At 41.0% G+C, this 14086-nt stretch overlaps 2 protein-coding genes across 2 annotated transcripts in view; both read left to right on the forward strand.

Moving 5' to 3' along the window:
• The first annotated feature begins 2250 nt into the window (after positions 1-2250).
• zfyve21 (zinc finger, FYVE domain containing 21) lies at positions 2251-6902 on the forward strand. The gene is made up of 8 exons (XM_037695571.1): positions 2251-2379; positions 3242-3292; positions 3430-3598; positions 4215-4290; positions 4397-4488; positions 4648-4701; positions 5169-5299; positions 6255-6902. Exons 1-8 carry the CDS (start codon positions 2254-2256, stop codon positions 6288-6290), a joined length of 735 nt encoding a protein of 244 aa, XP_037551499.1. The 5' UTR covers positions 2251-2253; the 3' UTR covers positions 6291-6902.
• Positions 6903-13404: 6502 nt separating this feature from the next.
• Positions 13405-14086, forward strand: part of brf1a (BRF1 RNA polymerase III transcription initiation factor subunit a) — a 55264-nt gene continuing 54582 nt past the window's right edge. The window contains exon 1 of the mRNA XM_037695098.1: positions 13405-13588. Within this exon, the coding sequence (XP_037551026.1) occupies positions 13405-13588 (184 nt within the window). The remainder of the gene's footprint in view (positions 13589-14086) is intronic.

Genomic DNA, 14086 nt, shown 5'->3' on the forward strand with positions numbered 1-14086 from the left:
AAATCTCCCTCAGCTCCATTATCAGCTCCACCTTAAACATCCCTCAGCTCCACCTCAAACATCCCTCAGCTCCACTTGAAACAGGATCTAGATTGTTCTGTTCCGTCTGATTTGAGCCTCTGATGTCAGAGCTAAACCTCTTCTGTTGTTTTGAAGGTTTGACCTCTGAAGTTCTGTTTGTTTTATTTATTTGTTTTTGTTTTCTGCTTCGTTCTGTAATTGACCGACGCAGGGTTGGATTATTTGTTGACACCTGAAGGCTGCAGATGTTGGTAAACAGATGTTTTATTGTTTATTTAAGACAAAACTCCACTGTGGGAGAAAAACTGAACCAAAAAGAGCTAATTATAAATATTAATTGTTTGATGGATATTTAAACCAAACAACAACAAAAACATTCTGTTTATGGAGTCCTCCTCAGATACAAATATATACAATACACGACTTTTCCAGTATATAATATTTACTACCACTGATGTATGTTCTTACAGGTGATTTTTACATCTGACGTTTTCGTTTCAAACAATTTGGGTCATAATTCAATTCTAGTTTAATGTTTAAGGATTTATCTTTGGTTCATCCCACAATGTGTCAAAATCTTGAAACTTTTCTGGGTTTTTTTACTTTTTCGTTTAAAGTGGTCGCGATGAACAGTTCTCCGGACTTTCTGAAGTTATCCTGACGTTTTCTTTGTACTTTGGCTTCTTTCCGTTTTCTTTTTCTTTTTTATTTATTTTTGAAGTGAAAACCAAGGCACATATTTGACCATTTCATGACTTTGATGAATGAAACGTGTGTAAATAAAAACAAGCATTCAGCAGCGCTGCTCTCCTTCAACATATATTAATATCACTGTGTGGGTCATGTTCACCAAAGTACTATAAATATGTGAAAAACTGAATTTCTTTCGTTTTAATGTCAGAAATTATTATTTAATGAAAGCTACAGCCAGGGCAATGTCTTGAATTATTAATTTGGTAGAAAAACGCATAAAAGTTTGGAACTAAATCACAGATTTCTGTCTCTTAAAAGTAAAAGAAGCTCAGACTGTCGCTCTAACAACCTTTTAGCTTATTCAGTTTGTTTGTTCTTGAATGTAAATGTGTACATTTGAAGGTTTTATAAGCATAGGGATGGTTTAATTTGTGTTTCATGTGAAAAGATAAAAGATTTAAGTCCTAATCTTTCCTTTTGTTCTTATATCTGTGCTTCTTAATCCCAGCATATGCTGATATTTCATCATATTCTCAGGACATATTTGTAAACTTGTGCACAAATGTTTATGTTGGGACCAGATTAATGAACTTAAAAGATTTGGAGTAAAGAACAAAAAGTGTAACATTTTACCAGATAAATGCATGTTTAACTTATCATTTTAAAGTTTAGATAATTCTCGCTTTTTAGGTTAGAAACTTAATCAGAATATATTTAAATTCATCACAGTTTTCCGTGATACCAAATGTTTTGGGCTGAATGATGAGATAAATACATAAAGTATCCGCCTAATCACTTGAACAGCTTTAGAAATTATGCACTTATTTAATATTAAACATTGTGTAAATACAGTTAGTTCCTGGTTTAAACTGGTGTCCTCCTGCTTTTATTTGCTGCTTTGCTTGGCATTATCTCTACTTTTGTGGTCTGTAAACCATCGTGAAGTTTTAACGTGTCGGTAAACAAGAGAAACTTGATAATGTTTAAGGAATGGGCACAAGTTCATGTAAATCTCACAAAAATGTTTGTTTTAATTTGAAATGCACTGTAATTTAGGAATAAACTTGCTTGCAAGTAGGTTTATTTTATTTTTCTACCACTTATTTGTTAACGTGGGTGGAAATTATGCTTGTACTGCAAAGAATTGTACATTGTAACTTTATTTGAAGAATAAACAGGTCACATTAATGCTGCTTCCTGTTCAACTTTGGAGTGTTAGCTAATTTTTTTTCCACAAATATTGTCAGAATTATATTTATAGTGTTAATTAATAAAAGACAACTTGAACATGTTTTTTGTATTTTTAATTTAAACTTTTATCATTGGAACAGGCTAAAAAAGAAAAAGGAAAACGTTTTATGCCAGGAACCACGTGACCGTCGATCTGGGCTCTGATTTGTTAAACGCCTTGACAAGTTTCCTGAGGGCGTGTCTCAGATCTGCGCTCTGATTGGCTAACCGTAGTGCCATTAATTCCGAAGGTGGGTCTTCATGGGGAGGTAGTGGTAGAAGAAAAACAACGGAGCAGAAACGACCAAAATGTCTTCGGTTCCGGACGGGAAGAAACTGGTCCGCAGCCTGAGCGGACTGAGAATGGTTCCGGAAAACGGTGCCTTCAACAGCCCCTTCTCTCTGGACGAACCGCAGTGGGTCCCCGACAAAGAGGTGAGACCGAGGGGCTCGGAGAGAAGCTACGAGACCCTGAAGAAAGGAATGCTGCGGTCGGAAATGTGCAGCTTCCGGTCGGGCTTTTCGCAATAAATGTTCACCAAAGTAAACGCAACAAAGTTAATGTAATAAATAATAGAAGCAACCGGTGTGTTTTATGATAAATGCTTAATAATTTCATAAAGGGTTTATTTCTAGTAGGTAATAACTTGTCAACAATTAGTGTTGGTCTAACCGTGCCAGATGTGGATTGTTTTTTTTTTTTTATTTTGTGAAGTTTTTTTGACTCTTTTATTACTGTTAATGTCATCTGACAATTGTTTTTGTTTTGTTTCGTTCTAATGTATAGTTATTTTGTCCTGTTGGTGTTTTAAAGCGCTGCATAAAAGAAGTTTGTGGTGTCCGAGCCTTTGTTTTGAAAGGGGCACTGCGCGGTATGTGGTTTCCGCCCGCTGCCTGCGGTCAGTTTGTGTGTTTTGACATGGCAGCAGTCTCCTGGACTGGGCCGCAGCCCGTCCGAACCTGTCCAAGGAGCAGCTAACCAGCTGTCGGGACCAGTTTCCGGGTTAAACCAGTTAAAGTGGAAATCATCCGGTGGTTCTGTGTGTTTGTGGCCCACAGTCCGGTCCAAACAGCTGCTCGTCGTGTTTGGGATTTTTTCTGCCCCCCCGGAACCACAAAACTGCTGACCGGAAGTCGACTAGAGTTCGGACTCAGAACAAAGTTAATCATTTATTTAGTCATGACTAACCAGAACAAACAGCAGGGAAACTGTTGAACAGTTGTGGGTCAGAACCAAACAGAACCAGAGCAGCATCAGCATGTTGTGTAACTTCCTGTTTCTCTGTTTTCCACCCAGTGCCCGAGGTGCATGCAGTGTGACACCAAGTTCGACTTCATCAGAAGAAAGGTCCGTTCCATCGCCTGCAACACGACCCAGACACAACTCATGTTTTTAATCACCCGCCCACCTGTCGGGCGGGTGAGCATGTATAGCTGATGCGGTGCCGCCCTGACGTTGGGTAACGGATCTCTTTTCTCCCGCAGCACCACTGCCGGCGCTGCGGCCGCTGCTTCTGCGACAAGTGCTGCAGCAAGAAGGTAGCGCTGCCCCGCATGTGCTTCGTGGACCCGGTCAGGCAGTGCGCCGAGTGCAGCCTGGTGTCCCAGAAAGAGGTGGAGTTCTACGACCGGCAGCTCAAAGTGCTGCTCGCAGGTGGGAGACGATTGGTCGGACCTTTTACAGCCCGTTTGGATTCTTTTTTTTGTTTGTTAACGATGCACTTTAGCTGCTTCTGAAGGTTAACAAACACACTTTAGCTGTTTCTCTAAGTAAACAAACCCACTTCAGCTGTTTATGTAGGTAAACAAAGACATTTTAACTGTTTCTCAAACTAACACACTTTAGCTGTTTCTCAAAATAAACAAACACACTTTAGCTATTTCTCAAGGTAAACAAACTCACTTTAGCTGTTTCTCTAAGTAAACAAACACACTTTAGCTGTTTCTCAAAGTAAACAAACCTACTTTAGCTGTTTCTCAAAGTAAACAAACCTACTTTAGCTGTTTCTCAAAATAAACAAACACACTTTAGCCATTTATCATGGAAAACAAACTCACTTTAGCTGTTTTTAAGTAAACAAACATACTTTAGCTGTTTCTCTATGTAAATTAACCATTTTCTAAATGTAAGGCAAGACCTTCGTTTTTGGTCTGAATCAAATGTTTAGTTTTAAATAATTTCGGTCTTTATGACTTTTAAGAATCTTCGGCTTTGAATCAACTTGTTACAAAGACTTCGGCTGCTGAAGGTCTTGGTGTTTTGTTTCTAGGTGGCACCTTCATGGTCACTTTGGGGACCTCAGACCGCTCTGAAACCATGAGCTGCCGCCTCTCCAACAATCATCGGTAGGTCCGTCCCGACCCGCGGTCTGGTTCAGACCAAACAGGAAGTGACCTCACTCCCGGCGCTCTACATACATTCAGACTGTTTGTTTTCCGACCCGGTCATCAGGTACCTGTTCCTGGACGGTGAGAGTCACTTTGAGGTGGAGCTGTCTCGGATCTCCAGCATGCAGATTCTGACGGACGGGACGAGTCCAGGAGGTGAGACTCTGTCTTGTTCTAGTGTCCACAGCTGAGGACAGGAGGACAGTTCTCTGGTGTTTTGTCCTGTTTGGTGCTGAACCTGTCTCTCTGACTAACACACCCTGTCTCCTCTGCTACTCGGACTCTGGCGGGCGGTTCTGCCTCCTCTGGACTCAGAGGACGATATTCACACGTACACCAGTCTGCTGGACAGTCAGTGTCTCTCTGAAGGTTGGCCTCCATCAGTCCAGAGCCACTTGTCCCCTCATGTCTGCATGAACCCCAGAACCCCCAAATCCCTCTGAGTCCAGGATGGAACTTTGATCAAAAATCTTGAAAAGTATTTATTCTCAGTTTGATCAAATCGGCCTGAAACTCGTCTGACGTGGAAACCTGTTGAACGCTTTTAACTTTTGATTTATGGTTTTAATCAGGACCTCAGTCCTGTTCTGACACTCAGACCTTCCTCCTGCATGTCTTCATGTCGATGTTTTATTTTTAACTCGTGAACATGTTTTGTCTCATGTAGCCGTTTCTCCGTGTTTCTTCTGTTTGTTCTGAGGCGAAGACGAATTCACGTTTAATATCACATCAAATATTCCTCACTGTTTGATGTTTTTCATCCTTGCCTGGTTTTGTTCAGTGATCTGCAGCTGTTTGTCCAGTTCTGGGTGTCCTCAGCTGTGTGTGTGTTGCAGGAGGCCCGGCCCGGGCCAGCGGCATGCTGCTCCAGTTCAAGCCCATGGGCTCTCAGGACGTCCAGCAGCTCCGCCTGGAGGCAGCAGAAGACAAGAAGGTGGCCGCCTTGTGGCTGGCTGCCATGCACAAGGTGAGCAGAGGATGGGTCGGGCCAGAACCTGCTGAGGCGCTTTTCTTAAAACTGCTGGACTCTTGTCTTTATGTCCTCTGATTTCACCAACTACAGCTGGAGATGTGAGCTTTCACAAATGACTAAGCGTGGGACGGACGCCTTGTTTTGTTTTAAAGCTCAGTTCAGCTCATCTCTCCGGGGTTAACGGAGGTTTTTAACTCTAAACAAAGTTTCTGTGCATCGTCCCGGCTCTTCCCTCTGGACCAGCTGCCATCACTTCATCTCATCACCGACTCACAAAGCTCTCTCACCTTTGACTTGTGGACTGTTTCGCCTCTGTTACTACCTTGCTTTGTGGCACAGAGGTGCATCATGGGTGGGTTGGCTTGGACACCTCCTCCCCTCCACCTCGGTCCGTTCAGAAACCATACCGAGGCTCAGAATGCTTCTCAGCTCTGGTCAAAGAGCCTTTGGAGACGAGTTAGAGACTGAATGACGAGAAAATAAGTATTTCCTGTCGTTTCTGAGTGTTTGATCCACCGCAGCAAGTTTTAAAAAGCTATGACCTTTTTCTTGTTTGCTCAGCTGGTAAAACGTCCAAACGTTATCTGATGTCCTGGAGTTCGGGTTAGAAATGATTGAGGCAGATTTGGACCTGAATGTTCAGGGCCGGAGCCTCGGATGGTTTTGGTGTTTTTAAAACACGTTCGAGACGATGCTGGGACTTTTTGATTTGTGGCACGAACTCTGACGTGTTGTCCACGTAACCGAGACACTGTGAGATCTTTAACAGGAACGTTGTCACATTTGATTAATCTTCAAACGTGACTGAAGTGAAAATTTGTTTAGTTTCTCACAATCTTTGGGTTTCTAACTTGTTGACAACCGTTCTGGTCCAGTTCAAAAATGGACTGGAGGCTCTGACTGAGCCTCGCCACTGTTCTGATGACCTCTTTCGTTTTCTTCCCCACAGGCGGCCAAACTCCTGTACGAAGCTCGGGACCAGTGATGAGCAGAACCGAGCCTCCGGGCAGCACGCACCCAAGTGTTTGGACCCGCCTGAGCCGGGTTTGTTTTCAGTACAGATTCTGCTTCTCGTCAACTCCTGACGTCTCATCAGCGGTTCTTAACGAGGTCCAACGTGTCTTTTTTTTTTTTTTTTTACATACGGCTTTTTTAAAGAAAATTCTGCTTCGGTTCGTTGGATCAGTCAGAACTTGCTGGTGTGAGATTGCTTTAATTCAACTGTTTTATTAGAAAACTCTAAAAACTTCATTTAGTTTTCTTATAAAACATCCAGCTGTGGAGCAAACTTCAGTAAAATACACTTTTTAACACTTATTTTATGGCACTTTATCGTTATATGCTGTTGCTGCTGGTTAGTTTGCAGGAAGAGAACCAAGTAAACTAAAATAAACTCGGCAAATCTTTCAGAATAAAAGTTAAAAGAACGAAGTCCACTTTTAATGCGGCTCAAAAACAGACGTTTGTGATTTTCTTTGCTTCCAGGAGCCGTTTATCTGCTTTTCTTCTTTCAACAACCTAAACAGAATCTTAAAATATGAGTCAATATCTTACCTGTTGTAGAAGCTCAGACTGAAAAAAAAACCTGTTGAAATCTGACGGGACTGATGAGCTAACGGCTAGTCTGAACACAACTGTTGCTTGTAAATAATTTAAATTGGTTCATTTAAACTTTATAACTTTGACATCATATTTTCATTCAGCTGTTATTTTGGCTGGAATGTTGTGAAAGTCCTAGGCTAGGCTACAGCTAGCTGCTGCTGTTTCTGCTCACAAATGAGTCATGTGGATAACTGGATTAAAAACTGACTCTAGGGATTTTAATTAAAACACGTAAAGTTTGTTAATAATTAGATTTTTATTCATATGTTGGCTCCCACCTTGTTTCGTCCCCCCGTCCTACTTCCTGTCCCATGTAAAGGAGCAAATTGGTGATTCCTGCGTCATACAAAGTGTCTCATTCGTCCTTTACTCCTGTGGGCTAATTAACAGGAAGTCTCAAAAACAATCTGTTTAAAAGCTGAAAAACATTTAAAATGTCTTCGGCTGCTAGAGGTTTGAGGATCGAGTCCAGCAGCTAAAACCCTCTAATAAAGCAGAGGTTTGTGTCCTGCTGCTCCTGACAGTCGACCCGATGGTTCAGCGTGGAGCTGAGCTCACCCGTGACCCTCGTTTCCACTTTATAATCCTTTCAAAATAAAGTATGAGGACAGAAACGCGCTGGGAAGCACTGAGGTTTCATCTTGTTTGGGTTTTTCCCCTGGAGGAGGATACACCAAAGGTGTGTCAAAATAAAAGCACAGCAACTGTAAAAATAAGTAAATAAATAAATCACATCTCAACACGACTCTGAATACTCAGTCGGCCTTCTTTAACCCAAAAAGGAAAACCCACCGGAGCAGAGTGACCAGTTTCCACCAGGTGACCCAAGTGGAAACTGGTTCTTAAAAACCGGCGGGTCTTTAGAATAAAGCAGAAATTGACTGCAGGGCAGAGAAGCATTCTGGGAAACGTAGGATTTTTAATAAAGGAGGAAACGACTCCTTTGAGGCAAAGATGACCGCTGTTTTTATCAAATCGATGTTGGATTTTCACCGTCTTTGTTATTATTCTGATTTAAACTTCCTTAGCTTTAAATATTTACACGCCGCAGGTTAGTCGAAGAAGCTTCAGCTGTTTTTATACTTTCATGTATTAAAGTTTTGTAAGAGACGTTTTGTTTAATATTCACACTTTAACTCAAAGTGTTTGTTTTTAATCCTGACGAAGATTAACATTTTTGTATTTCCTCTTCGCTCTGTGGTCTGAACCAAGTGTGTTTTTTTAAATTTTTTTAATCTGAGATCGTCGTTCAGGGACACACATGGACCGCCTCGCTCGCTGTGGCGTCGTCTCGTTCTGGTTCTCATCGTGAGCCGCGGGCCTGCGGCTCAAATGTGAATGTTCTGAGCGCAGACCAAACACCTGCAGACCCCAGACTGAGGATTACCATCTTATTCTCTGAAATATTAAATATTTGACATGTCTCCTTTTAACGAGATTATTTAGATGAAATTTAAACTTCTGGGATCTTTTTTATTATAAAGTCACTAAAGAGTGAAAGTTTACACACACACACAAACAGGTTTGGTCAAAACTACAGAGACAAAAACATTTTCTTTTTTTATAAAAAAATGCTTTGAGTATTTTTTTTCCATAAGCACAGAACTGGAGCTTAACGAGGTTCTTTAATCCCAGAATAAGTAAACGTTTCTGACAGAAGGTAATCTGGCAGGTGGTCGTAAACGTGCAGCTTCATTAAAACGTGAATATTTGCTCTTTAAATTTCGACTCCGTCAGTGTTTTTATCTCGCTGATCATCTTTTATGCTGCTGGAAATACTTTCTGTTAATAAAACTCAAGTGTTTGTAAACATCGGCCGCTGGTTCTGTTTGTTGTTTACGTTGTTTGTTTGTAAAAGTCGTCTGTTTTTTGAACAACTTCATAAAAATGAAATGAACTAGATTGAAACTTCTGCAGCTTGACCCTCAGGAGGGAAGGAAAGGAGAGCGGTTTGCATGTGAGTGCAGCTCATTGCAGCTTAAAATCTTGGACCGTCTTAAAGGAACAAGAAAAGACCGATTTAAGATCGATGACTCGACAACTTTAATATTCTGTAGGTCAAAATGACATTATTTGTAGAAAATGAGTAAAAATGTGGAATCAAAGTAGGTACGAACATCCAAAACCACAATATTTTCCTCATAATCATAATTAACGTTTCCTTTAAATATTTGTAAAGATATTTAACGATCGGCAGCAAAAAAAAGTTTGTGTTTATCTCCAAAAACAGCCGAAGTGACAACAAACAGGCCAACAATGGCGTCGACCACAGACAAGCTGATTGAGATGAAGTCTGACAATTTTTATGTTGGTGCGTGTTTTGTTTACATCGAGTGCGTACCTGCATTTCAAAATTGTATTTGTATATGGAAAACTACAGTAATTCAGGATTACCTTCGTTGTGTTTAGATTTATATTTTTAATAAGAACGTTTGAAAAACTGATTTAAGCTCATCGGTGTCTGATGCACAAATTTTGCATAAAATAAAAACTGCTAAAACAATTTTAAATTATTTGTAATAGTTTATAGTTTTTATAATAGTTTGCGTCATTTTTGGTGAAAGTTATAATAAACCGTGTTGCATAGTTTGGACGGGTTCGGGTTCTAATCTCGGAACAGGGCAAAGTGGGTTTATATAAAATAAACCTTATAAATAAATAAAAAAATAAATTGTAAACGTGTAATGTAATGTACTACATTTGTTTTTATGAGCCTGTCCCTTTAAGAGCGTAGCCGGAAGTTCAGAAGTGTCCATATTTGTGGCTGATTCATTACTTTGTTTTTTTTTGTAATAAACAAAAGTTAATCATTTTAATAACACAACGTATTGATTACTTAATTATATGATTAAAAACGGAGTTTGTTTAAAAATAATGAGATTTGAACTTCGTTCACGTGTCGACCCCCCCCCCCCCCCTCCCGGCTAACAGTTGGTATCGTCCGAGCCTGCTCGGCGTTTTTCGCACGTGCTCGGTGTTTTGAGCAAAGACATATGGTTAAAGGATTTCAGCGGAGTTGCAGCAGATGCTCAGCCGGTCTGCGGAGCTGTCGTGGCGGCTGTAGCTCCTCCCAGCTGCCGGTGCGGTGACACGAGGCTCGGGGTTGGATGTTCGAACTGAGAGTTTCTGTCGCTGCGGACCGAAGGTAAGAAGCTCCGTGATGGGCGCGCGCTGTCAGTTGTTGGGTCACGTCAGCGCACGTGTTAAAACGGTTTAAGTTTACAGTCCTGGTACCAGAACCGGAGACACGAAACTTGAGGTAACGCGCACATGAACTCCTTTCTCCTGCCGGGAGGTGCCACGTCACTGGCCGGTTGATAGGAGGGGGGCAGCATCCGAACCGGACCCAAACAACCGAACTCACTCAGAACCGTTCCGGTGTGGGATCACCTCCAGGGCCGCACCTAACGTGCTGCTAGACCCCGATGACCTCACGTCTGGAGGTTCTGGTCCTGGTCCAGAGGCAGGATCAGTGAGCACACTTTACACCCAGGGGTGTCCAAAGTACGGCACGTGGGCCTTATGCGGCCCTGGGTGATTTATTAGGGTCGCAACTTCAGTTAATTATAATTTTGTCTTGAAGTTGATGCAGTTGGGATTTTTCAGACTTTAAGGGTGATTATAAAATAAACTAATACAGTTTAGTTTTCTGCCATGATGAGACCCAGTGCGCATGTGTTGTTAGCAAAATATCTCTTGAACCACTGATTGGATTTGACAGAAACGCTCCGAAAACATCAAGTAGATGTACCTTCAAACAGGGACTCCTTTGCAGCCCTGGAGTTTCATGCCTCAGGTCCCACTTTATATCACGATTATTCTCTCCAACATCCTTTTCAACAAGATAAGAATCTATATTCTGTTCAGATAAGTGTTCATGTATTCAAACCTTAAAAATAAAGAAAATAATACAAATATTAAATACTAAAAAATAAAATAAGGTGTTGCACTTTCTATTAACATCTGTTTCCTCTGTAAGGAAACGGTTCCATCACAAGTTAAAATTCACAAATATGAGAACATGAGTTAAAGGGCAACTCCAACACTTTACAACATCAGAACGTCATTTTCTTTATATTTTATGATTTCTAGATTTCTGCCACGTGAGGAAGCTGCACTCATTCTGAGATATTACTTTTGAAAACTTTTAATTCCTCTTTTTTCTGCATGTAAATCTTTTTTTTTCCGGATGATTATTTCATTGGCGTCAAAAGCATTTGTAATGTGTGGGGCACACACTGCTGGGGGGGATCTGGGGGTCCTCCCCCCCCAAAAGAAGTGAATAAAGTAGATGCCATTTCCAGCGTTCTGGTGTATTTTAACAGGTTTTAAACATCCATGTTTACCTACATAAACAAACACTTGATTCAATAACTATTTCAAAGATCATGGCACAATCAGTTTAGTGTTAACTGATCATACAAACAACCATGTTGAAACATATCTACATATAAAACACGCAAAGCACAACTAGCTTTAAGCATTAACCTTTTAATTTAACCGTTAAGCATAAAATGTAATTATGACAAAAATACAGATGAACATGTGGTACTTCCTGTTTGTAGTCAGCTGATCATGAGGTCGGCTGCAGGGCTGTATCATCTTTTGCATTTTTTCAGACTCGGTTTAGGTTTTATAAATGTAATAAACTGTATTCCATCCTTTAAACACTCAGGGTAACGCTGTTTGAATTAAAAGCTCTTCTGATGATTGTTCATGAAATCCCTCTGACTACAAAGTATTCATGATGCAAAACCCCAACAATGTTGGAGGAAAAGTGGGTGGAGCTCCTGCAGGTGAGGACCGTTTACCTTTGGGACAAATTATGTCACGGATTGGTCAGTTGCTGACGAGCCTGCTGTTGATTGACAGGTGGCCTCCAGGCTCCGACTTATGCAAAAAAAAAAAATCATAGATTTTACCGGCCCGTTTAAGAGTGTCATCATTTATTCCATATTTATTCCAAATGTATTCAATATTTTTGGTGGATCTAAGGTTTGAGAACTGATCTTTGTTGTGTTTGACACGTTCTATTTATGAACTTTTTGGTCACGAAAAGTTCTTGGAAAATTTAAAAAAAATGCAGGACGTGATGATTCTGGCAAACTAGACAAACGTGATCGACAGACTCGATTAAAAAAAAAATGTATTTTCACATTTGAGCATTTCTTGAGTTCCATTCATCACATTTCAGCAAGACTGACACTCACGGAGAGAATATCGCAAGTTTTTGGGAAAAATAAATCAAAGGTAAACGGAGACGCACCTTTGCTATAATCTGGAGCAAACAAAACAATAGTCTTTAGGTGTTAATCTTGTTAAATTTGAAGAACTGACACAGCGGCGACTCCTGTCAAAACACGCAGGGTGGGTCTGCAAAAAACCAACAAACGAGAGCTGCCAGTGGAGGCGGGGCGGTCCTGATGCAGCTGTAGTGGTGATGAACACTGATGGTGATGGCTGCCATGACTGAGCTCCGGCCCATAAATAACTACGCTAATTATTCAGATATTGATTTAAAATTTGGGGTGGTAGTAGCTGAGCGTCTAACCCAACATATACTCAGAGGGCTAACGTGTTGCATGACACTTCCTTAAAACATAAGCATTAATGTCCTAGTGTCTGTTGGCAAAATATCTCATGAACAGCTTGAAATATTTTAATAGAACTCTTTAAAAAAAGTCATTAGATGTTCGTCTGCAACTGATTAGCTTTTGGAGTCAACTTGATTAAAGATGGCCGACACAGCTAATTGACCTTAGCAAACAAAAATGGTCACGACTCAGTCAGTTTTATATATACTGAATCAAATTTGAGTGTGGTAGTAGCTGAGTCATCCCCAACACATTACGCAGCACGACGGCTCAGTGGTTAGAACTGTTGCCTCACAGCAAGAAGGTCCTGGGTTCAATCTCCAGTTGGACCTGGGGTCTTTCTGTGTGGTGTTTGCATGTTCTTCTCGTGCTTGTGTGGGTTTTCTCCGGGTGCTCCGGTTTCCTCCCACAGACCAAAAACATGCATGTTAGGCTGCCTTCAGGCCCAGACCTCCCTTGCCAAAGAGATCTGTGATCTTAATGGGATTTACCTGGTTAATAAATAATTAAATAATACTCTGAGGGCTCAAAGATCTATTAATGCAATCTGTCAAAGGACGTTAAATTTAATTTAAATATTTTGTTAAATTTAAATAACTCCCAGTTTATTCTGCCCTTGTCATACTGAAAGATACTTTAGGTAAAGAAGCAGTTTCTGCACATTCACATTTTAGTTTTCTTATCCTAAATTATTTTTATACTAAAAATTAGTTGCAGTTGAGCAATAAAAAAAAATAAAAAAATAAAAAACTTAAAACACGTGAGTTTCAGTTGGTTTAAAGTCGAGCAGCTGCCCAAAGATTGAATCATTTTAGTTTCAACCGTCCCGGCTTGTTTTTAAATCTTTAACCGAGTGTTTTATTTTCAGTTTCTTTCAGGTTCTGAGGCTCTCCGAGTGGCGCCATGAGCTCCAGGGTGTGCAAGGCATGCGGCGGGTCGGACATCGACGTGGACCCGGCCCGCGGCGACGCCGTCTGCATGGGCTGCGGCTCGGTTCTGGAGGACAACATCATCGTGTCCGAGGTGGAATTCGTGGAGTCGGGAGGAGGCGGGTCGCTGGCTGTTGGACAGTTTGTGTCCTCAGAGGGTGAGACGGACAGAAGACAAACCTTCTCCTAAATATCAGATTATTTTCAGATAATTTCCTCCAGATTGTCAAACCAACAAATGCCACAGATGATCACGAACAATCAGAAGAACAGTTTTGTGCAAGACCTGGGGCAGTTTGTGGTTTTGCATAGATATAAACTCCCACAGAAATGTTTTGGTCTGTGAGTTTAATTTGTTGGTTTTATTTCTTGTTTTTGTTTAATTTTATTTTACTTTCATCTTCCAGAAAGTTTCAGGTCTTCTGGTTATTTTCCGGTAACGTTTGTAGTTTAGGTGACTGTCCACCAGGGGGAGCTGTTGGTTGTAGTTCAGGTGATTGTCCACCAGGGGGAGCTGTTGCTTGTAGTTCAGGTGACTGTCCACCAGGGGGAGCTGAGTTGTTGGTTGTAGTTCAGGTGACTGTCCACCAGGGGGAGCTGTTGGTTGTAGTTAAGGTGACTGTCCACCAGGGGGAGCTGAGTTGTTGGTTGTAGTT

This window comes from Nematolebias whitei, chromosome 21, assembly GCF_014905685.2.
Source record: "Nematolebias whitei isolate Nwh7 chromosome 21, NemWhi1, whole genome shotgun sequence".
NCBI lineage: Eukaryota > Metazoa > Chordata > Actinopteri > Cyprinodontiformes > Rivulidae > Nematolebias > Nematolebias whitei.

What these genes read in the sequence shown, in the direction of transcription:
- zfyve21 (XM_037695571.1), top strand. Translation starts at nt 2,254, where the DNA reads ATGTCTTCGGTTCCGGACGGGAAGAAACTGGTCCGCAGCCTGAGCGGA. An exon ending in CGCCTCTCCAACAATCATCG is followed by an intron (nt 4,291 to 4,396) that starts GTAGGTCCGTCC and finishes CCCGGTCATCAG; the next exon opens with GTACCTGTTCCTGGACGGTG. An exon ending in GGCTGGCTGCCATGCACAAG is followed by an intron (nt 5,300 to 6,254) that starts GTGAGCAGAGGA and finishes TCTTCCCCACAG; the next exon opens with GCGGCCAAACTCCTGTACGA.